Source organism: Rhea pennata, chromosome 1 (assembly GCF_028389875.1).
Source record: "Rhea pennata isolate bPtePen1 chromosome 1, bPtePen1.pri, whole genome shotgun sequence".
NCBI lineage: Eukaryota > Metazoa > Chordata > Aves > Rheiformes > Rheidae > Rhea > Rhea pennata.
In genome coordinates, this window is record NC_084663.1 from 188,318,931 (window position 1) to 188,344,201 (window position 25,271).

The following is a 25,271-nucleotide window of genomic DNA, read 5'->3' on the forward strand; positions in this document are numbered from 1 at the left end:
CTCTTGACATACTAGTTTCTTTTCAGTTTGCTTTCCAGATTTTTTTTTGGGGGGGGGGGGGGTTGGGTTACAGACTTTCAAAGAACAACAGCCAAAGTCAGGAGCTTCATAAAATGCACACTTGCTTGTCAGTTCTGGTATTCTGTGCCCCTACCACTCCTCATTTATAATGATAATAAAAAAAGGAACAAATAGAAGACTGGCAAATTAAGTAGTCTAAAACAAATCATTTTTGAAAAGAAAATATGAAAATAAAACCGCTGATTTCTGAAGAGAAGTAGGTCTGTTATTCTCCTCATATTCACAATCTTTCTGCTTACATTTGCAGGCAACTCACTACTGAAACTATCTTCTCCAGTAAGTCCCCTCTCTGTACGGTCTTCCCTCCATTGTTTTTGCTGCTAGCAAGAACGAGACTCCATCAAACACCGTGCTTTAAGGCCACTACCACCTCTGGCTGTGTCTTTGGCTAACCCCTGCCATAACTGCTCACTGACCTACTCTGCACATGCTCAATAATTACATAAAATAGAGTCAATATACTATACTCTGAGATATTGCCAAGTTAAAAGTTCCACCATTTCAACACAAAATAACTGCCTCAAGGTGGCAGAAGTGTTTTGACCATCTTTCTCAAGATAGTGATTTTGTAGTGAGAAATCATTTATCCTAAAACCTAAAACATGCCTGTGAGTTTTCATAAAGCCCTTTTGCTAATTTTTAACAGTACAGTAGACTGCTTTGAAGTTGATAGTTCAGCAATTTTTTTAAATATCACTTCTTCTAAACTACTTATTCCCCATCTTTAATAAAGGCAGCCTTCAATCAGAATAGCTTAAAGCTATTTCTTTAGGGCTCTTTGCAATAAAAAACATGAGATTACAACATGCTTCTCAAATACAGTTTCAAAAGCCAAGTTAGATACCTGTGCTTACACTGAATATGAATGTACTGTGGCTATCTGCTGTGGTTATCAATCCATATGAGAAAGAGATTCTATTTCCTAGAAAATGATCGATTGGCAACAAAAAAATATAAATAGGTGCTATGTACCTTGGCTTCTATCTGGCCATGTGCTTATGAGACCACTACATTTATACAGATACACGATCCTTACAGTTAAGCTAACAGAAATTTAACTAGAATTTAACCAATTTTATTGAAGTGTGCAAATGGATTAAAGTATTACTCAAGCTTGTTATAAGATTTTATAGTGTAGTGTTATGCAAAATACCAAACACAGGTAATAACAAAATCTTACACCAATACTTGCACAGACATTTAGTTATTTCATGTTCCACTGCCCTTTCTGTCACCATAACCGCTTCTAGATTGTGTTCTAGGCATGTATAGGATAGCAGGAGGAAGGTCAATATTGTGTTGCTATCCTAAAGACTTTTGTAAGGGGGAAAAAAAAAAGTCATCCTGTCATCCCTGCATGAAAGAACAAAACTAACAAATCATGGGAACACAGCACCAATGCAAAGGGGGAAACTGCCAAACACTGGTAGACTTTTAAGCTTGGGGGCTGGAGTAGGAGGGAGGAAATCCAACAAAGAGATAAATCCCAGTTTTAATCGTTACCACGGAGACAGAATTCTTTTGCAAGAGAACTCAAAAGGCTGAGAAAACTATGCATGTCATGCAAATTTCCCTTGAATCAAATACAAATGTGCACTGTTTGTTAGGATTATCACCTAGACAGCTCAAAAAAATGAGTTGGAGAAGAAACAGACTTTTCCAAAGTTTAATTCTGTATTGCCACTAAGTATTTTGTAGAAATCTCCTAGCTTCCTTTACCTAGGAAGAGTCATAGTAGCACGTTCTGAAACTTCTTTCAATTTATAGTATTGCGAATTCATCACATCTTTATAATCTCAAAAAGGTAGAATATTTCTAACTCAAAGAAACAACAGCCATCTTTAACAGACGTGTACAAATGCTTTTCAGTAGTGGGTGAAAAAATTTTTTATTCTGTGATGCTTTTTGTGGAGGCCAAATGTACAAGATAACATAGCAAAAGATTTATGCACAAGTAAGGGTTAGGAAACTCCATTCCTAAGAATAAATATAAGCTGCAAATAACATTACGAGAAGATATTCAGTGGCTAATACACCATGGAACACAATTAAGAAATTTTCTGCCCAAGGAAAAAAATATCAGAAGGCATAGAAAATCATAGTGAATTGTCTAACATATTCCCAGTATACAGGGAAATAGCAATACTTTTAAAGAAGTGTAACATCTCTGCTGCAATCTCATCAGCAAAACAGACTGCAACCCTGATTATCTGTGTCGAGGACCATGGACTCGCGCTAGAGCAGGGCCAGCAGGACACTCATGGGAATGGAAAGTCTATTCCATGACAGGAGACTAAGAACACTATGCTTGATAATCTTCAGTAGGAAGCTCAGAGCAATCATGACTGTTGTCTAACTATTGCTTGGGGGGGGAGGGGGAAGAACATCCTTTAAGATGACTGATGACATGAGGAAATGGAAAATTTTTATCTAAGAATCAGGAAAAGGCTTTTACTGGAAAGAACAAGTTTCAGAGATAAGTGTCCCAAGAACAGTTCCAAGTACAACAATACTTGATTACCTATACATTGAACAGCTGCTGAATTTATAGAAGTCATTAATAAAGTCATATATAGACAGCAAGAAAGTAGCCTTAACTTAAAAATTCTCTGCCATCTCAAGTCCCTCTCTAAAGATAAGTAGTTTGCAAAAGGGAAGCCCTGCCATATAATACCTTCCACTGTAAAAATATGTACGAAGAAAAGCTAAATTAAACAGAAGTTTAGCAACAGAAGATACTAACTGCACTGAATGATTCACAACTTTTGTCAAACAGATTATTAAACACCAGAAGTGCTTATTTGCTGTAAATAAATTAATAGAATTTGATAATTTTCTACTTGCATACCAGTCAGGCTTTCTATGAGCATCATCTGTATGTATCAAGAGAATAATGTGAATAAGCTGTTCTCACCTGAAAAACTGTTCACATCAGCCATTTGATGTACGTACTTATTAGGCAAATCAGTGTTTAACAATGTGAACGCAGATGCATGGTATCTTTCATACAACCTGGTATAAAGACATTTGAAACGAGACTGCTTAGTCTAATCTTCAAATTAGTCATCAAATTCTAAAATGTTGCCAAAGATACATAAAGAACATACTGTTCTCCACATCCCCCTGGAATAAGATCAGAACAAATGACCTTAAACAGTAGCAAAAGGAGAACTGAATCAGGTATTAGGAAAATAAAGAACTGAAAACAGTTACCAGGGGAGACCATGGGCTTTTCTATGAGCAGGAACAGCATGGTGTAACTGATTCTGCATTTCAGAGCAATGTTCCTTTGCTGTTCATGACTAGAGTGGCAAATTAGGTTCTCTCTTTAGATCCATTAGAGCCCTTTTGATTCCTGCTTTATGACTTATTACCTATGTTTTATATTGGTATAAATCAGAGTGGGGGAAGAAATCAGCTCCAGAATTTCAAGCTTTCCCTCTCCCCCATATAGAAGAGAGAAAGACAGACAGAGAGAGAGACAGACAGACATGAGGGACCACTATCCTAAGAGCAGCACTATTGTAGCAGTATATGTTCACTGAGAAACATTTTTCCCAACACTTTTGGCTTTGTATCGAGGTGACAGTCAAATCATTCATTGAACTCTGAAAACCATTTTCGTTGAAATTTAGTAAAGAATAAGTTTAAACATAATTCAATTAAGTAACATAAAATGACTCATACGCTGCTGCTTTCCAAGACACAGTTAAACCTATTTTCTGAGTATATTTCTAAAAAGTAAAAAATACTAATGATACAGAAACTGATTTTCCAGAATCAATGTAACTGCCTACCAAAACACATGTATCTTGCTCTGCTTAAGAATGTTAATAATAGAAAGTAACAAAGCAAATGTTATTTACAAAATAAAACATTGAAGTTTTATTACATATATCAGGATAATAACCTTAAAAGCTTGCTGATATACTAATAGAAAATCACAAGCAATCAACCTATTTTGTGAGCTTGTGTGCTCAAAAGCATAATCTCAAAAGAAGCTCCAGTATCTTCTCACCTGTCTGAAAAGTATTGAATTATTCAAGCCATTTTCATTAACATTCTCTCATATAGGCTGCTGTAGTCTTCTTTCTTTCCACAAAACTAATTCTCATTCTCATCAATTTTCTATTTCTGCAGGCTTATCTTCTGTAATCATCCTGAGCACATGCATACATTCACGTAATCACCTTTAATTTTATGTAAATTAATACTGCAATTATCATCTTCTGGTCTCTTTCTTCAATTGTTACCTCTATGACTATCATTTATGGCTAACCTCAAAACAATCCTGCATAGCATCTTACCTCAAACAGCTGGTAAAACTACTATGCAGCCAGGCTTCTGGCATTCTATATACAGTATTTTGCAACTAAATTATTATTTTCTCTAGTTTTGGAACTGCATTGAATTCCTGGAAAATTGTTCCCATCTAGCATGAAAAAGTTTAGTATTGCAAGTAGTTTTCTGGCTTTATATAAAGAAGGAAAATAACTGAATTTGGGTACAAGAGGAGAATTGACAAATCACAGAAAGTCTAATTAAAAAAACAAACAAACAAACAAAAAAAAAAAAACAAACAACCCCCTCACACACACACCTAAAGGAGTGAGGTCATTCTTCTGTCAGCCTATTAGCAATGGTAGTAAGTAATTCCACATATTTTTAAAAACAACAGTTCCTGTTTGAATGAAGATTTATCCCCTCATTATTATATATAAAAAGCCAGAAATAACCTAAAAGCAAATCAGCATCCTTAAATAGACACACAGAAATCTATAAGATACTAGACTTCGAGCAATTTACAGAAATTGTCAAGATTACCTTCCTCAGTATTTCTTTAACATACAAGTTACCAAATAAATTAACGAAACAATGCTAGACATCTAGAAGTTAATTCTAAGGTGTAGTGATATAGGCTGAATGGTTTGACATATTTTACTTCACACTGTGATTTTAGTAAACTGTGGTAAGTTAGGGTGGAAAGTCTTTATGTCTCAATTTTAAAGATGGAAAACAACAACAACAACAAAAAAAGCCCTAGTCCTACGTTATGCTGATTTCTACAATTAAAAAAAAAAGTGTAGGATAATAGCTCTCCTAGTCCTCTAGTGTACAGTAATTTAAATTAGTCTAATAAATTCAGAACAAGCAATATAATTGACCACAGAAATGCACTGACTCGGGCATATTCCCAAACACAACAGTGCAACTATAGTAATGGAAGATGAATTTTTTTAATCTAGGTAACATACTTTATTTACCATTTATACCAATCAGATCTAAAGCTCACATTCTAAATTACAAGAAAAACAATGTACTGCAAAGCAACAGCTTGAGAATGTAAAAGTTCTAAATGAAATCTGAGATGAACATGTTATTTTCTTCCCCATCTATATAACCAAATGTCTTCATCATACATTTTGCCAATATAACTCCAAAAGAGCTCATCAGGATTACATACAGAATACCTCAGACAGACCACTATACATTCAATCCACAGTTTCAAGTTAATTTTTACATGTCTTCAATATTCTGGAGAGGCTCCAGAAGCATCATCACCGCAGCTATGAACTTGCTAAAAGCAGTGAGTGTCATTTAAGGATAAATGGTTATGTGTGATTGAGTACACGATTCATAGAATCATAGATTCAGTAAGGTTGGAAAGGACCTCTGGAGATCATCTAGTCCAACCTCCCCACTCAGCAGGGTCACCTAGAGCATGTTAGACAGGGTTGCATCCAGGTGGGCCTCGAATATCTCCAGAGAAGGAGACTCCACAACCTCTCTGGGCAACCTGTGCCAGTGCTCCGTCACTCTCACAGGGAAGAAATTCTCCCTCATGGTCAGGCGGAACTTCCTGTGATTCAATTTCTGCCCATTGCCTCTTGTCCTGTCACACGGGACAACTGAAAAGAGTTTGTCCCCGTCCCCTTGACACCCTCCCTTCAGGTACTTGTACACATTGATAAGATCCCCCCTCAGGCTTCTTTTCCCCACGCTGAAGAGGCCCAGCTCTCGCAGCTGTTCCTCATTGGACAGGTGCTCCAGCCCTCTGATCATCTTTGTAGCCCTACGCTGGACTCTCTCCAGGAGCTCCATGTCCCTCTTGTCCTGGGGAGCCCAGAACTGGACACAGTACTCAAGATGGGGCCTCCCCAGGGCTGAGGAGAGGGGCAGGATCACCTCCCTCCACCTGCTGGCAACACTTCCTAATGCACCCTAGGAGACCACTGACTTTCTTGGCCACAAGGGCATATTGCTGGCTCATGGTCTTAAATGATACACTTAAAAGTTTCTTTACTTCTCACCTTTCTATTATATATAAAAATATTCACTTTATATATTTGTATTGGTTAATTGCTATATCATAATAAAACAACATTATTTCCATTTAGCCAGAAAGACACTTGCACAAAAGGTGCAGCCCCCAAATAGTTCTTTTGGGGGAAATTTAATAACAAGTGAAAATAAAGTTCTGTAACAGGGAGTTTTTGGATTTTCTTAAATATAAGCAATTCTACTATTGATAATAGAATAGTAGATAGTAGTATTGATAGTTCACTGCAACTCTAGTAATGATTGCTTCTCCGATGATGTGTCTATAGCCGTATTACATGGTCATCTCAGGAATCATGGACACTCCTCCCAGGACACCTCTGAACAAAAAAAAAAAAAAAAAAAAAGCACACCCAAACACGCTATGTACAAATGCTCTCCTTAAAAAAGGGGGGTGGGGGTGTGGATCTTTCTGTATACATATTCTACAATGTGATATACTTTTCCATCATATCTGCTGTCACCATGGAAAGAAGCTGGGTAAAATCAATCATCCTATGCACGAAAATTGATTCATTCACACAGATGATCACAACAGTAAACACGAAATTACCAGAAAGAACATCTCTAGATACTATTACTCTGCTCTCAACTTTTAATCTTGACTCTTACAAGATCCCCATGAAGCACCTTTAGGTAACAAGTGCAAAAAGAAAAGTTCACAGTTTTGAGTCCATAATTTTTAGTATTCAAAAACAATCATGATTTCATAGCCCACTGCAACAATCCCCAAACCACATCTACTATCCACTCACTGCTCCAGTAAGTACTAGATTTTCTCCCCTTACTCCTTCATAGCTGCTGGCTGCTATCTTCAAACGCTTCTACTACCAGTGCTTTTGAAGCAGAGAAAGAAAGCTATCCTGCACCCTGCAAAAAAACCAGATATTTAACTCAATTTATATCCCCAGACACTTTTCCTAATATACTTTTATTTAGTCTAAATTACCATACACACATTTCATGCTGTTGTCAAAGTAAAATTGCAGCCGAAAGCTAACCGTGCTGGCATCTTTACGGTCAAGTTCTTGGTGTCAAAAAATACCTCTGAAATAAGGGATATAAACTTCTATTCAAAACTTACTATAGAATGTCCCTTCCCTTGAGAGACCACTTAAACATCTCCAAGTCTTGCTTGTACACTAAGTTGTAAAAATTGGGCAGTTTGAGAAGAAAGACCAACCAGGAGATTCAGGTAGGAAGCTTATGAATCTGAGTATCATCTCTAACTACAGCTAATAATATAGGTAATGAAACAATACAAAAAATACCTAGACAGTATAATAAGCCACAGAACCACTGCCACTGCCACTCTTTGAAACTACTACAGAAAAGAAAGAGTAACTTGCAAGGATGAAAGCACAAATAAACACTCTCACTTAATGTTCAAACTCATACTTATGTTCCCATGGGCACTTACGCACCTTTAGGAAACTATGCTTCACTGCTACCATACAGCTAAAAAAAACAAACAAAAAACAACAACAACAATAAAAAACAATCAGCCCTCACTCTATGCAGGTGTCCCATTGCCCCATACAGGGAAAAGAATTTCTGCAGAGGTATTTATATTTGCAAAATCAAATAATGTTGCTATCTAAGAAAATGGGTCACTTACAATTTCAGTGCTTCATTTAAGTATTTACTTTGTACATGTAGGTTAGTAAAGTTATAACTCCAGTTATAAATATTTTGGTTACTGATTTCTATTATTTTCCTAGTTCTGAAATGAACCCTCTGTTCTTTCTTTTAACTGCAGTCTGGTTTAAACGTGACGCTAATTATAACACTTTTTGACAAAATTTACTTCTGATCAGAACTGGCACAAAGGCAGTTTATTCAAGCCAATGATTGTACCTGCCATTTGCTGAAAAATGTCTTAAAATTATTGCAGAAAGGTAACTGGACATCCTTGATCAAAAGCCAAGACAGTTTCTGCACATTTCAAGACTGTACTCTTCAAAAATGAAGAGAACTTGTAAATAAAGAGTTGCGAACTATTAACTCTATTTGCCTAAGGTGAGTAACTCACTAACTTCAGCATATTATCTCTAAGTGAAGATGTCAGCTTTTCATTTTGCCTAAAATTTCAGTATCAGATACAAAAAATAAACATTTTAAAATCCCTAATTACATTAAATAAATGAAATGCACCTGCAACTTTGCATTATAAAATTGAACAGAGACACTAAGCATACCATTTTACTCCTAGGAGAAAATGAGCAGCTAAAGTAAATGCTAATCAGAATAGAAGACATTAAATGATTTGCCTCACTAGCTATCAGTCAAAAAATAAAGTACAATTACAGAAGCTATTTAACAAAAAGATGAAAAGGTGAAATGCATTAGGACTAAATCTAGAAATTGATAACATGAGTAGAATCAAAAATTTTGCTCAAGGGCAGTGGGAAAAATTTATTCAGCAAAACGATGCAATGTATTATGTCTGATATTACAAAATACTTAGTAATCACTACCGCAAAAAAGAAGTATGTAATTAAATTTTTAAAAAATCCCATTCCTCAGCATCAGTTTAAGAACCAAAATGATTCAGACCCGCTGTGGTATGTAAGACAAAGTTTACTTTTTTAAAAAAATTCTTTGAAGTTAAAATTAAAACTTGCACAGAAAATGCTACTCAGTTGGTGCAACTGAATACAATAGCAGAATCTCCTTTAATGGAATTTAAGAAGAATTAGATATACCTTACTATTAGATATACATTACTTAGGATTGGTCTTGGTATCCTTTATTCTGCTTCAGAACAGAGTTAAAATAAATCTTCTTTTCTGTGAGACTATGCAAAATAACTTCTGTATCTCACCACTTCATATATTCAAATTTAAAATAATAAAATTATTTAAGTCTGCCTAAAAGGAAGTAACTGCCCTACTTAGCTACTTTCTTAAACTGTGACTTCGCACAATTCCTCATTCTATTACTATCAGTATTGTATTTTATGCAATATGCCACATTCAGCCTTTAAATTAAATACAGATTACGCTCTAACCTCACATTCAGACTCTCAGAGGACATAACCCACCCTCTACCAAAGTTGACAGCATATGCCTACTGATTTTGAAAGCGCACCTAAAGCTATCTCAAGTCATAATTTCCATTAGAAACTTATCACTGGTAGTAACTATTTCTAATCTCCATTGTTCTAACTATAATTTCCAGAAGAAAGTACATAAAGCAAGGAAACTCATTCCTCTATACTGACAAAGGCTAAAGCTGTAAAACTAGATGCTCCAACCATAAAAATGATAAGGATTATATGAATCTGTGGTAGACTATTATTCTCTTCCCATGAGTAAAAATACTGAAAAGAGCAAGATACAAATCTTTTCTTCCATGAGATGTTGGAGGACCAAGGAAAAACGTATTCTGCATTAGGCTCACTGAACAGCAGTTACATATCTTACGGTTGGTTTTAAATATGGAAAAAGTATGTTATACTCCACTTTCTGTTGTTACATATCTCTGTACAAGAGATTGCTTTCCAATGGATATATTGGAATAACAACAAAACCAAAAAATATGAAACTAAATGAAAAAATGAGCACTGAAATACTTCTGATAAATGTCTGTCAGTGCCAAAGTCACAGACTAAGAGAGCAACTAAGAAGAACAAATCCCAGTTCCGCTCCCCAACAACCTTCCTTTAAAGTTTAAATCATTCTTCCTTCAAAGACAAATATTAGGTCACAAAAATCTCAAACAAAAATAATGGCAAAAAACTTCTCTATGTTTACATATTTATAATGTGAAGGAATTAAGTTAAAAAGGTATGGATATTTCCTTTGCAAACTTACAGATCCTCAGCCCTTCATATAAAAAACATTTTACTTGCAACACAGAAAAGCCCCTATTATGCAGGGCATAGAAAGTAATTCTTTAAGTCTGCAAAAAACCTGTGCAAATCTCTTAATTACACAGCAAATAGCAACGAGTCATCAGTCAGTCACTGGCACTGCACAACTGGAACACTAAGCTACAGAGAACCGCAGAATAGTTGGGGTTAGAAGGGACCTCTGAAGACCACCTGGTCCAAGCAAGGTCAGCAAAAGCAGGCTGCCCTTGAGCTTGTCAAGTTGAGTTTTGAATATCTCCAAAGATGGAGACTCTACAGTCCCTCTGGGCAACTTGTTCCAGTGTGCAACCATCTTCACAGTGAAGAAGTGTTTTCTTCTGTTCAAGAGGAATTAGGGGAAGAAAAAAATAAGTTCAGAGACAACTGGAAGAATCCTATATATATCTTGATTAATACCAATAAGCCATTCCCAGTATTTCTAAAAGCTTAAGTCCAAGAAACAAAACATACTGATGTTTCAAGAATTCTGATCAGATGTACATCCTTATCTCCTATAAAACAATGTAACTTATATTGCCAACTGGCGTAACTGGCGTCAGGTAGAGCACATCCACATTTGGCACACTGTACCATTAAAACTTATTCTTTTTCCTAAAAAGTCATTTTTATGACAAATACTAACACATTCTTAGTTTATTACTGGAGGATATAGAAAGCTAAGAGTTCAACTCCAATTAAGCTACAAACAAGAATAGTGTCAAAAACAGAAGCACAAATGAAAAAGCAAGTCATTACTCAAAAATAAGAAAGGTAGAACCTGATCTAAAAATCAAATCATACCAGTTCAGTCATGTCTTTAGGAAATAAAAATAAGGTGATATACATACTTCTCTGCTTGAAGTTTTGTTGTTTTCACTATCAAGTCCTGGGTTTGTTCCTTTGCTGCCTAGAATATAATTAGAACTGTAAGTATGTGAAATAAACATAAACATATCAAATGTATTACATGAACTTCAAGAGTATGTAATACTTTTGTGGCTGAGTATAAGTAGCTGAAACAGCATACTCTGAAAGAAACTGCTTTTTTGCAGTAAGTATTCACTAACTCTCCCAGTTTTCAGGCATGAAAGAAAATCCCTAATATCCCTATCCATATATATTTTTATCTTTACATAAATGTATATATGCACATAATTAGTATTTAATTCACATACAGTTAATATAAAAACACTGCATAAATAGTTCTCATTATTTTGTCTGACCAACAATTGTAAATTCTTTGCTGTTACAAACGAGAAGTGAGAAAAAATGATCCGAACGCCAAACCGCCCAGTGCCACTGACTACCCAGGCATATTAGATAACATGAAGACATCTGTACATCTCAGCTATACGCAGCTCTACTGCCCAAACATCTTAGAGGTTTGTAAGGCCTAAGTACAATATCAAAATGCCTGGCTCGAAAAAGCCCAGTGCTAGCCCATCACTAGATCTCAGTTCTGAATGGTCAGTGACGACAACACAAGGAAAAGAAGAAAAGAAAAAAATCTGCCACAGACAGTAGTCGCATGACTATAGAGATTACTGCAACTAAAGTTAAGAGTTCAGAAACACGTTTCTCAGCAAAAAGATAAGAGAGATCTGAAACTGTTCTTCCTTGCACAGGACACCATTAGTGATGTTTTAGGGAGAAAAAGAAGGAAATTAAAAACACACAGAGCAATCCTGAAATCAAAACGTACTCAGTATGGAAAAATACTGCAAGAGAAGAAGGCGAGAAAGAGCTATATAAAGCTACTTTTGGTGTATAACCTCAAGACTGAAATCAAGCTGTGCTTAATAAAGCTAAACCATTGTCTTAGCAAAAATGAGTAAGTCGCCCTTGAAACCTCTGAAAGGTCTAGTGCAAGTATATACACACACTGGTTCATTCTGGTCCTTCCTACTTGCCGTACTGAAGTAGATATAAAGCAAAAGCAGTTAAGCTACAGGAGCACACTGAAAGGTGAAAACAGGTCTGGAAAATGTACAAGTACAATTTTAGTAAGAGGGAGCCTGAGTGTTCTGTAAATACAGTAAGCAAGTACTGCTGAAGCGCAAATTGCTGAGTTTTCCAAAGGAAATTATAATAGACTGGCACACAAAACTTGACAGAATTGCCTGAAGATTTAGGAACTTCAGAATCTTTAAACTTTTTATATTTTATATATATTTACATTTAAAATTTTTTTTTTGTTTTAATAATATACATATGTATTTTAATGTGTCAGACTTGGGGGTGGGGATTCACCCTCCAGCAATACCTTTCACTTAAAAAGCCAAAAACAGAGAGATAAGCAATAAAGAACTGCAGCTTTCAATGTAACGAAAAGGACTATCACAACTGAAGACTGGGCCTGGGCTGTTTTGTGAATAAATTCACTGATTCTAGGTTGGTATTGTTTTTACTTCAGAGTTGCAGATTTTAATATATTATAGCAGATGGGAGAAGAAATTTGCTTCCTTTCCAAAGGAGAGAGCTCCAGATTTCCTTTCTGTATAGTAATAATTGTTAAGACAACTACTAATAGCAAGATAGCGGAAAGGAAAGAAAAGCAATTCGGCTGGAACTGGCTAGGTACACCAATAATTGGTTTTTTATTTGCATACACCCAAAAAAACAAGTCAGACACATTACATATGTAGGATAAAAACAGTAGGAACTTGCACTCAGAGCAAAACAATATAACTGGCAGAAAAGAGTCAGACTTACTAGAAGATTGGAAAGCTGAAATTTCCTATACTACTTCTGGATCCAAAGCAAAAACCTTTCTTCTCCCCTTCAGTATACTAATTAAAACGTTCATTATCTTTTAACCCTGTTTTATCCCTGTCACATTCCAGTGCTTGCCTTCTTTTCTTTCATTCAGCCATCACATATGTTAAGTCACTGTCCTGGACCAGTAGCTAGCTGTTTGTATGGAATAATGTTATAAACTTAAAAAATATAAAATGTAAAAGCTTTTAGACTAAGAGAAATATATAGATCTTTTCATATCTTTTATTTGCCCTACTCTCTTAATACCCTGCTCTCTCATTACACTTCTGCCTTACATGCAGTATTCCTTTCTATGTCTTGTATTTGCGCTTCCCTTGCAGTACACTGATGTATTACTCAGCTTGAGCACATGCCATCTTGATGTTCTACTACAGATAAAACACTGGAGTACTTTACCACTAAGTTTGCTAGTTCATGAGTTTATTAACTTATCTTACAATCATACAGACAAGTAAAACAGAAGTTGAACTGAGGAAAGTAAGAATTCTACAGGGCTCAAGAAGAAACCTTTTGTGAAGCAGAGAACAAAATAGAAAACGTTTCAACAGAAAAATGAATCACTGCAAGGTGGCCCTATTTGCTCTGAAAAAGGTACGATAGCTGCATTATATAATCTACAGACAGAGAAGAATAAAAAATCTGTGTGGACACTTGACTCATTTCGACACTTGAGAGTTTAATCAAAAAGTCCCTGAATTACAGCATATTTATATCCAGATGAGCAATGTTACAAAAAAACTAAGTGGTGCAATGGGCTAGACTGTATGTGCACTTCCTCCCTCACAGGATACTAGGAGCTTTCTCAAGTTCCCTTATATACAATATTTATGAAGCCTATTCACCTAAATATCTTTAAGTACAGATTATGGGGAAAGAAAGCAACAAGAGTTTTTAGAGAAGGACTCTCACTTACATCCTACAATTCACGTGCTGTCTTCAGAACAGATTTGGTTTGGCAAAATAGCTACACTTCAGCCTAGATGCAACTATTCATAATCCTTTTAAATTCATCACTGGATTGAGCATTAAGCTCGTACACTAAAACGAGACCAGATTTAGTAATGTGTTATAAAGCACAAATTTTATCCTCTAGTATACTATGGATTCAGCATTATTATAGAGCAAAATTACTTTTGTTGCAACTCAGCTTCTTGAGACATAGTTACGGAAAAAACATAGAATCAAGACTGCACATTACATTTGTCTCACTCTTTGAATTATATTTTTCACAAATATAGCTGAGATATTTATATGACCGTGTAACTCAAAATTTTTAAATTAAAAAAAAAATTAAATCAAAATATGCAACCTAACTAACCTTTTCATCTCATATATATACCCGGTTAATCAAACAATTTCTCTCCACAAAAACACTAATGGCTATTACACTGATATTCTTAAAAAGGTTTACTGCTCTCTGCTGAATTGGAAGTAGGAACAAAGGAAAATAATTTGCATAATACATTCTATAAATATGAAAAAAGAAAAATATTAATATCCTAAAGTAACGTAACAGCTATACTTTGGAAACATCTCAGTTGCGTTGTTATCCCTCCAAAATAATTGTTTAACCTGTCAAAAGAAAGCAGACACATCTCAAAAAGAAAAAAAACGTAAAACACGTATTACCTTCAAACGACTGGACATATCTTCACAACAGCTGCTCATTGCTTGCACATCTTCATTTATACTCTCAAGTTCCTAAACAGATTCAAACAACAATAGCTTTTTCTTTTTTAAAATCACAGATGTCACATCTGGGCCCAGCTTCATGCCACCAAAATGAGATGCCCATGTTGGGAGGAATATAGGCACTCTAGATTAGGGAATCAGAAGAGCAGAAGTACCTCTACAGATCAGTGCTCACGAGGTATCTCTTTTCTTTTCTTTTTTTTTTTTTTTCTTTTTGTTTAAAACATCATCTCCCTCTGAGCCAAGACTTCCATCAGACAGTACAAATCCTGAAACAGTTTTACTGTAGAACTACATTTGTTCTGGGAAATCAAAACATCCCTAAACCCTTTAACACGTTAAGTATTACTGCTCTTGTGAGATAGCTAATAAAACTGTAAAAACCTACCTCTTTAACTTGCTTAAATATGTGGACAAATTCTTCATTTATGGCTAGGCTTCGACGTTCAATGTCTCCACGCAAGTTTCTTCGGGTGCGTAAACTGTTCTCAAAGAAAAAGGTTGAGAGAGCCTTGAGAGCTTCCAGCATTTCCTGAGAAATAAAGAAAGAGCCAAAATTTCTACTCAGTTACAGAGACGGACATTACACATAACGAACCCAATCTGCGGTTTTAAAGAAAACAGAACACCAGAACAGGCTCGAGCTTGGGTGGTAAATAACTAAAATAACTGAGAAACTTCTGCTCGTACGTTAAAAACACACGACTCGATTATTTTTATAACGGTTTTAATCAGAAATACTCTATTTGGCTAAAACATGACCTATCGACTGCTGCAAAACATTTACATGGAAAAAAAACCTTCAGAAGCGCCGGCAGAGCCAAGCGATGCAGACCTCCTTGTGGCTGGAGGAGGACGAAGAGTGCCGTTTGGGAAGTAAAAACGCGCTCCGTTTTCAATTTACACTACAACGGTCTGCTCGAGCCCTGCCAGGGGACTCCGGCGAGAAGGGGGCGGCGAGGCTGGCACCGGCCGGGCCGGGCCGGGCCGCGCGGGGCGCTCGCCGCCGGCCAGGCCCGCAGCGCCGCGCCCCGGCCCGGCCCCCACCTTGTCGTTGTCCAGCCGAGTCTCGAGGATCTTGTTGAGCTTGCGGGAGAGCGGGTTGCTGCCGGGGGCCGCCACGCCGCCGGGGAGCCCCCCCTGCGGGCCGGCGGGCGGCGGCGGCGCGGCGGTGTCGGCCATGGCGGCGGCGGGCGGCGGCGGCGGCTGCGCGGCTCCCCGCGGAAACGCGCTCCCGAGCCTTTGGTTCCGCCCGCGGCGGCGGCCGGCGGCCTGCGCGGGGCCGCGGCCTGCGCGGCGCCGGCGGCGGCGCCTCCGACAGCCGCCGCTGCCGTGCGGAGTCCGCCCTAAGCTCGTGTTCGGGGGCGCAAGAGGTGCAAACGCGGAGGTGGTGCTGCTCCTGGTAACCCTAGCTCACACCTGCAGATGTCTGACTGCGTGCTCTGCTGCAGCGCTGGAGACCCCGTCCGCGACAGATTTTGTGTCAAGCGTGGAGTTTTGGCTGAGGGATTTCTGTGAGCTTCTCCAGAGGATATAAGATAGGTACGTAGGTGGAGGTAAAACGTTCGTGGAAAGGAGGAGACTTCATACAGCACATAGGTGTTGCATGCTCTTGTTTTAATTACCTAATTAAAGGGGGATTCCTTTCTAAGAAAGGTAACTTTCATTTGCAGACTGTACATTTCATGCGCGGTGGAAAGGTAATGTATCCATTTATTATTTTGTTTTTTAATTTAGACATTAAGTGCATCTGACAAACATCTAGAAAATCAGAACAACTTGTGTGGGTAGCAGAGAGTATAATTCAGTAGTCAGGCGTCACCATCCTTTACGCTGTCAGAAGTTACTGATCTAAAGTTTGGGTTTGCTCGAGCATAAAGCCTGAGGCAATATCTAATGAACTCAATGGGAGTCTTTCCATGGGAAAGAGTTATTGCTGCTCAGTGTTGAAGATAAATTTCTGCATTTATGCTTGAGTGATGTCACTTAACTGCCTCTTTTTCAGAATACTGAGACATGACGGATCAGAGTTGCTCTTCCTTGGAGCCTGTGTTTTGACATTGGGCTTGCAGAGCTGTCCAGTTTTCTGAGCAGAGGAGATTCCAAAGGTGACTCCCATTTTATGCTCCCTCCGCCTACGTAAGACTTCACACCCTTTGCCATTTAAGGTTTCCTGCCTGTCTCTTATTCCTTTAACCTGCTTGCCAGAGACAGCTAGCCAGCAGATCATTTTCCTGGAATGATGGAGGAGAGGAGAGTCAAAACTGATTGAGACACATTGTAAGGGAAACTAGCCTGCTGGTGACACATCTTTTGGGTCAGAAAAGCCCTGCAGCAAGTCACATTTCCCCCACTGCAGCTTGACCCCTAGTTTCATCTGTCCATTAGCACCTTCTCATCACACAACTATACCCAGCAAGCATTCACAGCTGAGAAAAAAAAAGTAAAAATGAAATTAAAAAATATCTAATGCACTGTCCCAGCTGGGCTGGGACCAAAAATCTAGGAAGATGAGGATCCCAACATGATCTCTGAAAATATCTGTGCCTTTTGTATGCGACTGAAAGCCTGTTTTCATTTATATGGTGGTGTGTGGATCCAAAAACAAAGACTCAAGTGTTAGCTCATTTCCTAAAAGGTTTGGGGAATTTTAATTACTTTTCTCTAGACTGTTGTTGAAAGAACTGCAAATGAATTGAGTAGTGTTTGACTTTATGTCCAGAACAGAGCACTGAGTCTTTGAATGTTTTTAATTCACTTTTCTTTTAGTTTGAATGTTTGACTCAACTCAAGAAAATGATACGATCAGAGCCCCCTTTCCTGACATCATAACACAATGGGGATAGTGAACTGGTAATTTTTCTATTCCATTTTTATCTTTTGATTGCTTCCTCACATCTATCTTCCACATAAAAGGTCAGGTTTATTGAATTGCCTGTGTAGCATTGTTTCTGCTCTTGGCTAGTCAGCAAGTAGATCTTCAAGTATTTTTAGATACCTTGTTTCCCTTCTTAGCTTCTGTTCCTCCACCCCATTTCTCTGATGATGATCTCCATCTGTATGTCTTGTGCTTCCCATGGAGCTTCCAGGAACCTAGAGCTTCCTCCTCTATGTCAAGAATATGCTTTAGATGGAGTTACATTTTGCATGTAGTTACAGATGTGTGCAGTCACAGATGTGAGCATTAACCATAGAATCATAGAATCATAGAATCAGTAAGGTTGGAAGGGACCTCTGGAGATCATCTAGTCCAATCTCCCCGCTCAGCAGGGTCACCTAGAGCATGTTAGACAGGGTTGCATCCAGGCGGGCCTTGAAGATCTCCAGAGAAGGAGTCTCCACAACCTCTCTGGGCAACCTCTTCCAGTGCTCCGTCACTCTCACAGGGAAGAAATTCCCCCTCACGCTCAGGCAGAACTTCCTGTGCTTTGATTTCTGCCCATTGCCTCTTGTTCACACGAGACAACTGAAAAGAGTTTGTCCCCATCCCCTTGACACCCTCCCTTCAGGTACATGTACACATTGATAAGATCCCCCCTCAGTCTTCTCTTCCCCAGGCTGAAGAGGCCCAGCTCTCGCAGCCTTTCCTCATAGGGCAGCTGGTCCAGCCCTCTGATCATCTTTGTAGCCCTGTGCTGGACTCTCTCCAGTAGCTCCATGTCTCTCTTGTCCTGGGAAGCCCAGAACTGGACACAGGACTCGAGATGAGGCCTCCCCAGGGCTGAGTAGAGGGGCAGGATCACCTCCCTCCACCTGCTGGCAACACTCTTCCTAATGCACCCCAGGAGACCATTGGCCTTCCTGGCCACAAGGGCACATTGCTGGCTCATGGTCAACCTGTCATCCACCAGCACTCCCAGGTCCTTCTCTGCAGAGCTGCTCTCCAGAAGGTCAGCCCCCAGCTTGTCCTGGTGCCTAGGGTCATTTTTCCCTGGGTGCAGGACTCTGCCCTTACCCTTGTTGAACCTCATGAGGTTCCTCTCCGCCCAGCTCTCCAGCCTGTCCAGGTCTCTCTGAATGGCAGCACGGCCCTGTGGTGTATCAGCCACTCATCCCAGCTTAGCATTTCAAGAAAATCCTACTATTAGAAGTATCCCATCCCAGCTATATAATGGATGTTGTTATGAACCAGTTTGAACAATGTTTCAAATACTCTTAATCTGTTGGATAAGTTGACAGAGTCAAAGTGCACCTACAAGTCAGAAGGGCATGAGCATATGAGCCACAAGTTCAGGAAAGTCAAAACCATTGCCAAGTTTCATCAAGGAAGTTATACCAGAAATATATGAGGACCCACAAAGATTTTCCTCAATCAGTTGGTATATGCATTATCATTAATCATCCAGTTTTGCTTTCAGAAGATCCTTGATGGGAGTGCATTTCTTCAAGAATATATTTCATGAGCCAGAATGCTTCTAGCTAATGTAACCCACTGGATTGTCAGGAATCTACAGGATTTTGAACTAGCATATGTTTATTTGTGTGTGTGTTCTCTTGGGAAAAAAGAGCTACAAAAAACCTCGCTCTTTCTTATAGGGATAACATTTCTAGGCTATCTGGTTTTTTTCAGAACAGATTTTTTTTAATGGTTCTAAATGTCTCTTGCAAATGCAGTGAGGTCACCATCTAAAACTCAGCTTTGCCATGTCTTGTATGTTTCTCAAAAGCCAAAGGAGATTTTGACATGACTTTCTTACCAGTTTGTGTGTCCACCAGCAAAGATTTTCCTGTTAAATCAACTGGATGCACATTGTGGAATAAAACAGTTTGGAGTTTGTGAGCTGTAACTGCCAGGAGGAGCTTTGATTTCAAATATCAGTCTATCATGTAGAAAAGGAAGACAGTTTGCATAGAGTGTACAGTTTACTCAAGCATAAGTTCCCTTACAAAAGCTGGAGATGGCAGCAAACTACAGGTGTCAGCAGTATCTGGTGTGTAGTATTTTTTGTTGATCTTTTTATCAGAGTTCCTTACTGTGTTTTTTCTTTTTTTCTTGAGGAATAGACAGCAAAATATCTCTTATCACTAAGGAGCCAATGAAAGTGTGCACAAAACCCACTCTAAATGCACTACAAATGGGAACACAATTTAGGCTGTAGAATAACTGCCATGTGTTTTATGGAATGCAATCTGCTGCCTAAGCAGCCTAAGCTAATAATACAATCATATTTTCAAATGTGTAGAGTTAGGTGTACTTTTTGAAGGGAAAAACAGAATAGTTTACAATAGTCACCTGAATCTGTTTCTTAAAGTGCTAGGCACGAAGAAAACTCCAGTGGAAGAATAGATTGACTAGGGTCAGACAAAGACATGACTTCAGCTAGTATTTCCTTATCCTGTGGGAAAGATGAGTAACAGAACAGGACATAAATAAATGTTTGCTTAAACACAGCGAGGAGGGAATAGCTTCTCCTATGGGTGTAGTGATAGGCAAATAAAGATGAGAGAGGATGATTTTTGTGATAAAAAGAACAAAAAAATGAAAGAAGAGTAATAGATTACGAAGTATTTGACGATGGAGAAAGAAGGAAAAGACGGAGGAAAAAAGGGAGGGAGGGAGATGAAAACTAATGCAGAGCTGTCCTCAGAGTGACGCACAGAGGACAACACAGGAACAGGAAAGTTATGAAGAGAAGTCAGGGAGGTGAAAGGACATGCAACAAATGTCCATAACTGGTTATATTTTCTTACAGTGTAATAGATAAAAAGAATATTGACAATGCTACTGTTACATACAGTTTGCAAATCCTGATGCTTTCAGATGGAGTGAAGAAGAGCATCTGCAGGAAGTGCTGGCGATAGCAACGTGCTGCTCAACTACCCAGGCCCTATGAAAGTGAAAGTAGTCCTGCGTGTCCTGGTCCCTATGGAACTTTGGTCAGTGGAACTCTGCTCTGCTAGGCTTTCCACTGCAACGTGACATTTCTCAGGAGACATACATGACTGCCTTAATGTTTTTCACTTGTCCTCTGCCAAATTATTCTCTCTCAATTTGTTCATTGGCTTTCTCTAGCATTTGGAATTTTTTTTTTCCCTGTGATTGGTCTATAAAATCCATCTGATAGGCAGGAAGAGAGTAAAATGTTCTCTTTCTTCAAGGCAAGTAGGATTGGATTTCTTTTTTGGCTTATTTTCCAAGAGATAGAATGATATTGTAGTACTTTCCAGAGCAAATCAACCCAGTCATTGAGCTAACAATTTTTACAAAGCTCAGCCAGTATCAACCCGTTTTTTCAAATTAAGATGTGGCTCCATAAGTGATTTGGCCAAAGGTCACTCTGACAGTAACCTGTGGTCATGTAATGAAACATGACTTTGTGCCTCGAAGCTCCAGAAGAATGTACTATTCTGAAGTTTGCAGTTAGCTCATGCTATCTCATTTGAAGATTTATTGCCATACCTCACTGCCAGCAGTACTGGAGATAATATAGTGTGATGCCAAGTCAGCCACCTGGTTGAGGAGCTGGAAAGTTTTTGTTTATTATAACTCACTGAAAAGATAACACTAGCAGTAGAGTATGCATGCTAATGCATAATAAACCCATGAAACCCTCCTGTTCATCTCCTGCTAACAAAACAATTATTGATTTCCAAGGAAGCACTATGTCAGTGAAACAAGCAGGATTCAGTCTAAGTAAACTTGGTTCTATAAGTGTACAGAATACAGGACTTCTCTAAGGAAACTGTCATCTTAACTACATGGCTGAATGCTAGGCCATGCAAAGTCAGTAGCATTGGTCACAATACTGTCTCTCACTTCAGTGAGAGACAGCATTTCACTTGGAACAGAAGAAAAAAATGGCTCAGTGGACTGTGTCTAGAAAGTGGAGCCAGGAGAACTCGTATGTGCTTCTGGCTGACTAGCTGCATGACCTTAATGACATTGAATCTTTGTGCCTCAAATATAAAGCGTATCTTTCTTTGCGTATGTCTCTTAGTATGGAGATGAGAATTATAATATAGGAGATTATTATTATTAGGATAATATAGCACATAAGGGGAGTATTTCTGCAGAAAAATACAGAAGCAATACACTAGGAGCACATGAGAAAATGCTAATGGTGCAGGCCAGAAATGCTGTCTTTCTCGTCGAGCAAAGGCTGCCTATGTCCCTCTGGTAAAAAGTCTCTGGAGTAAGTTTTGTTTTACAAATGAAATAAAGGTAATGCAAACCACTGAACAACATAATACAACTGTTTGCCTTCAAGCCAAGAACCTGTGCCTTTCATGATGTCCTGATCTCAGCTGAGGTCAGTCTGTAGCAAAGGAGATCTAAGAACTACTGGGCAATGCCTTCACATCAGCCAATCAACCCAAGACCGTCTATGGGATCGTGACGTGGATCATAAGAAACCAAAAGGAGATCTAATAAGTAATGAGAATGGGTCTGCCCAACTACATGGATTTCTAATATGAGTAGAAAAAATGCCATTTGTATAAGTACATCGGTAGCACAAGTTTTAACAGACCATAACTGTTGGAAACTTGACAGAGTTCCCCCTTTCAGACAACTCCTCAGACTGCTATACTTAAACCCAAACTTCTGAATCTAATGTCCCATCTTAAGGATCTCAATAGAATCTATTAGTTTTTACTTCCCTTGATTTTCTGGCATATTTCCTGTGAACAGACTCTTTGTTGTGACTCCTACATGAAAATTGAAATCCAGACCACTGCCTAACACTCCCACAGCTAGTGATGATCACTGGCTAGTCATCACTGAAATGTCTGCATAGCAATGCTGCACTGGGCAATTCTTGTTTTCCCCAGACCTCAAGCATTATGGTTGCTTTGTGTTCAAGTCACTGGAGATATGATAAATGTAGCAAAGATTGCTGTCAGTCAGTATATTCTGGAATACTATTACTCTTTACCTGGCAGGAACAGAGGTGAATATAGGCATAAAATGTATTTTTATACGACAAATTTTTACAGACATTCTCCATTTCATTTTCGCTATTGCATTTTTTGACTGGTCTCTGTTATGAAGCCTATCTGTCTTTTACGAAACTCCATTTTTATCTCCTGTTGTATAACCTTTCCCTCTTTGCCCTTTTTGCCTCCCCCCACCCTTCTGCTCTGTAGACAAGGTGGAACGACTGGCTTATTTCAGCTCCAGCCAATTTCTTTCCATAGTCATTGTTTAGAGCACAGTCCGTAGAGTTAATAACTTATATTCTGAGTCTGGTAGCTGTTCCTTGGGTTGTAGGTGCATAAGATGATAGATTTCCCACCTTGCTAATCTTGCGCATTCTACACAACTCTTGGTCCTGGCACAGGGCAGGTAAAAGTATGTGGTTAGGAACAACAGAGGGATGAGACCTCCCTTTTAAATGACAGCTCTTGTCAGCCAAACTGTACTTGGAACCTTGGGGAACAAGGAACTCTTGAGGGGACAGTTAATGGTGCGAGATGGGGGCAAAAGTGGGGCAATTTAACCACAAAAGCCATCCTCCTGTGAAACTGCACCTTAAAGATGTTGCTAATGCAATTCACATAAAAGTATTCAAAAGCACAGCAATTTTCTTAGCAGCGTTACAATGTCAGCCTAATTTTAGAGGTGTACCTAAACAGTTTCTTCAGTGCTCATAACAATTCTGTTTGTGTGACTTTAATGGAACTTTAATGCTATAGCAAGAAAAGTAAAAGCTTGAAGTACCAGGAGAAGTCACACTCTTGGACTTCTGTCAGGAGTGAAGAAAAATCTCCCCAACAACTTTAGCATGGAGCTACCTCATATATATGGATTTGATTCTCTATGTAAAGTTGACTCAGAAGTGTCTTGAAGGTTTGCCTCAACCATTCATCTTTGTTTGTCAGCTCATACACAAAAGAGCTCTTCCCCTCTCTTCCCCAGGGCTCTTCCAAAGACTTGGCGAGATGCCATCACCTTCAGAGATGCTGGAGTGCTGCACTAGATAAAAGTAATTTTAAGGGTGACACTGGTCTCAGTCACTGCAGATGGATTGCAAACAATTTCTCTGCAAAGATCTGTTCACCTCCAGAAGAGTATGTTCAAGCCTGCAGCTCCTTGCTAAAATTTTCGGCCATTCCTTGCTGGTGGTCATTTATGCCTTTATGCTGTATGGCATTATTACAAGGCTGGCATCCCTATGACTGACATACTGGAAGCCAGTAATTATGTCCCTGGAGAATGGCAAGGGTTCCAGGAAACAACAGTGTTTCTAAACCTCAGCATCCCTGGTACATATCTATAGATTTGCAGTTTGAAATAGTGAGGCTGGAATCAGACTGGGTGACTCAGCCAAGAATGGGCAGAGTGGTAGCAGCTTAGTCTGGCCCAGTTCTCCTAGTGTGTCTGTGGGACAGCAGGCAGAAGCGTGGTGACGGGGTGAGTGTGTTGAAATGCAGAGGGAGGACTACTAAGTCTTGTCACCTTGGATGATGCAGTTGTCAGATGGCTGGGTAGTACTGAAGTCACTCTGTGATTACATTTGAAGGAAAAAGTGTTGTACATTTTACTGCTCCCATAAGAATTATGAAAACATAGAGTTTCCATGTAAGCATCTACAGCAGTCGAGTAGGTTGGTTAGACTGGTGTATAGAGTACATTGTGAACAGCTTTGTGAAACACTCATATTCTCTGGCAGGAGCTCAAGGACCATTTCCCACACCTCCAGTTATGGTATTAATTAAAAAAAGACTATCAGGTTCCCCAAAATGGACCCCAAGCTTCCTTTTGAAGACAGTTGAGCTGTCTTCAGAATATCATCATTCTGTTTATACCTCACACATCATTGTCAGCTTTGCTTAACCAATGACATTTTAAAACATTCAGATATGTATGCAGAGCATGTCTTTCGAAAAAACAAAAGATCAGGTTGAGTGAATTGCCAATGTGGAGGTTTTCAAAGTATATTTAAATTGTGATAGATGGTGGCCTATTTCTACTCCTCTCCCATATATGATCCATTATATGACAAAGTCCAGACCCCTACTAATGCAGAGAGGGTATTGCCTTAAACACAGAAGCATCAGGTGCTTCAAGAAGCCACAGGTCTTAGTGCTAACTGGTGGAAATTAGCAGCCTGCCTTCAGGCAGTATTTGTTTGTGCCTCACTTGGAAATGCTGATATGGGCATAGAGCTAGATTTTTCTTTTACTAGTCAAAAGGAGACTATTTTGCTACTATATTAATGATTGTGATTGCTGGTCTACTGCTGATATAGGGAACTCTGAATAGTAAGTGGTCTGAATCTCTTTCACTTTCTTTAACTTGGATGCTTGAAGATTTGAAAACAAAATTAAGTAGATATAAGAAGATACATGTTACTAACTTCCCACCGTCTTAAAGCTAGACATGAAGTCAACAGCTAACCATCCAGGCCTCCTGCCTATCAGTGGAATGAAAGAAAGGCTCTTTAAGAAGGCAGTGCATCCTAATGTCCCTATCTAGTCCTCTCCACTGCCTGCACAGCAAACTTGGCTTTTCATGGGCCATTGGCTAGACACCTTTAATTTCTTTTCTTCTATGGCTCTGACTGTGACTGTGACTACTCTACAAATA

The 25,271-nt window shown here is 38.8% G+C and overlaps 1 protein-coding gene and 1 long non-coding RNA gene across 6 annotated transcripts in view; one reads left to right on the top strand and one right to left on the bottom strand.

Moving 5' to 3' along the window:
- Nucleotides 1-25,271, bottom strand: part of COG6 (component of oligomeric golgi complex 6) — a 77,696-nt gene that overhangs the window by 45,261 nt on the left and 7,164 nt on the right. The window contains exons 1-4 of one of the 3 annotated variants that reach the window (XM_062567072.1): nt 15,791-15,925; nt 15,132-15,275; nt 14,681-14,752; nt 11,122-11,180 (exon numbers count right to left, since the gene is read on the bottom strand). In XM_062567072.1, coding sequence (XP_062423056.1) covers nt 11,122-11,180; nt 14,681-14,752; nt 15,132-15,275; nt 15,791-15,925 — 410 coding nt within the window. Of the gene's footprint in view, nt 1-11,121; nt 11,181-14,680; nt 14,753-15,131; nt 15,276-15,578; nt 15,710-15,790; nt 15,926-25,271 lie in introns of those variants that run through there. The other 2 variants (XM_062567073.1, XM_062567074.1) reach the window with 2 other exon arrangements.
- On the top strand, nt 16,022-21,667 carry LOC134135571 (uncharacterized). 3 transcript variants are annotated; one of them, XR_009957311.1, is made up of 4 exons: nt 16,022-16,285; nt 16,749-16,882; nt 17,513-17,596; nt 20,505-21,667. It is a non-coding gene; the product is annotated as an uncharacterized LOC134135571 (long non-coding RNA). The 3 variants fall into 3 exon arrangements; XR_009957313.1 differs by having other exon boundaries at nt 16,749-16,851; XR_009957312.1 differs by lacking the exon at nt 17,513-17,596 and having other exon boundaries at nt 16,749-16,851.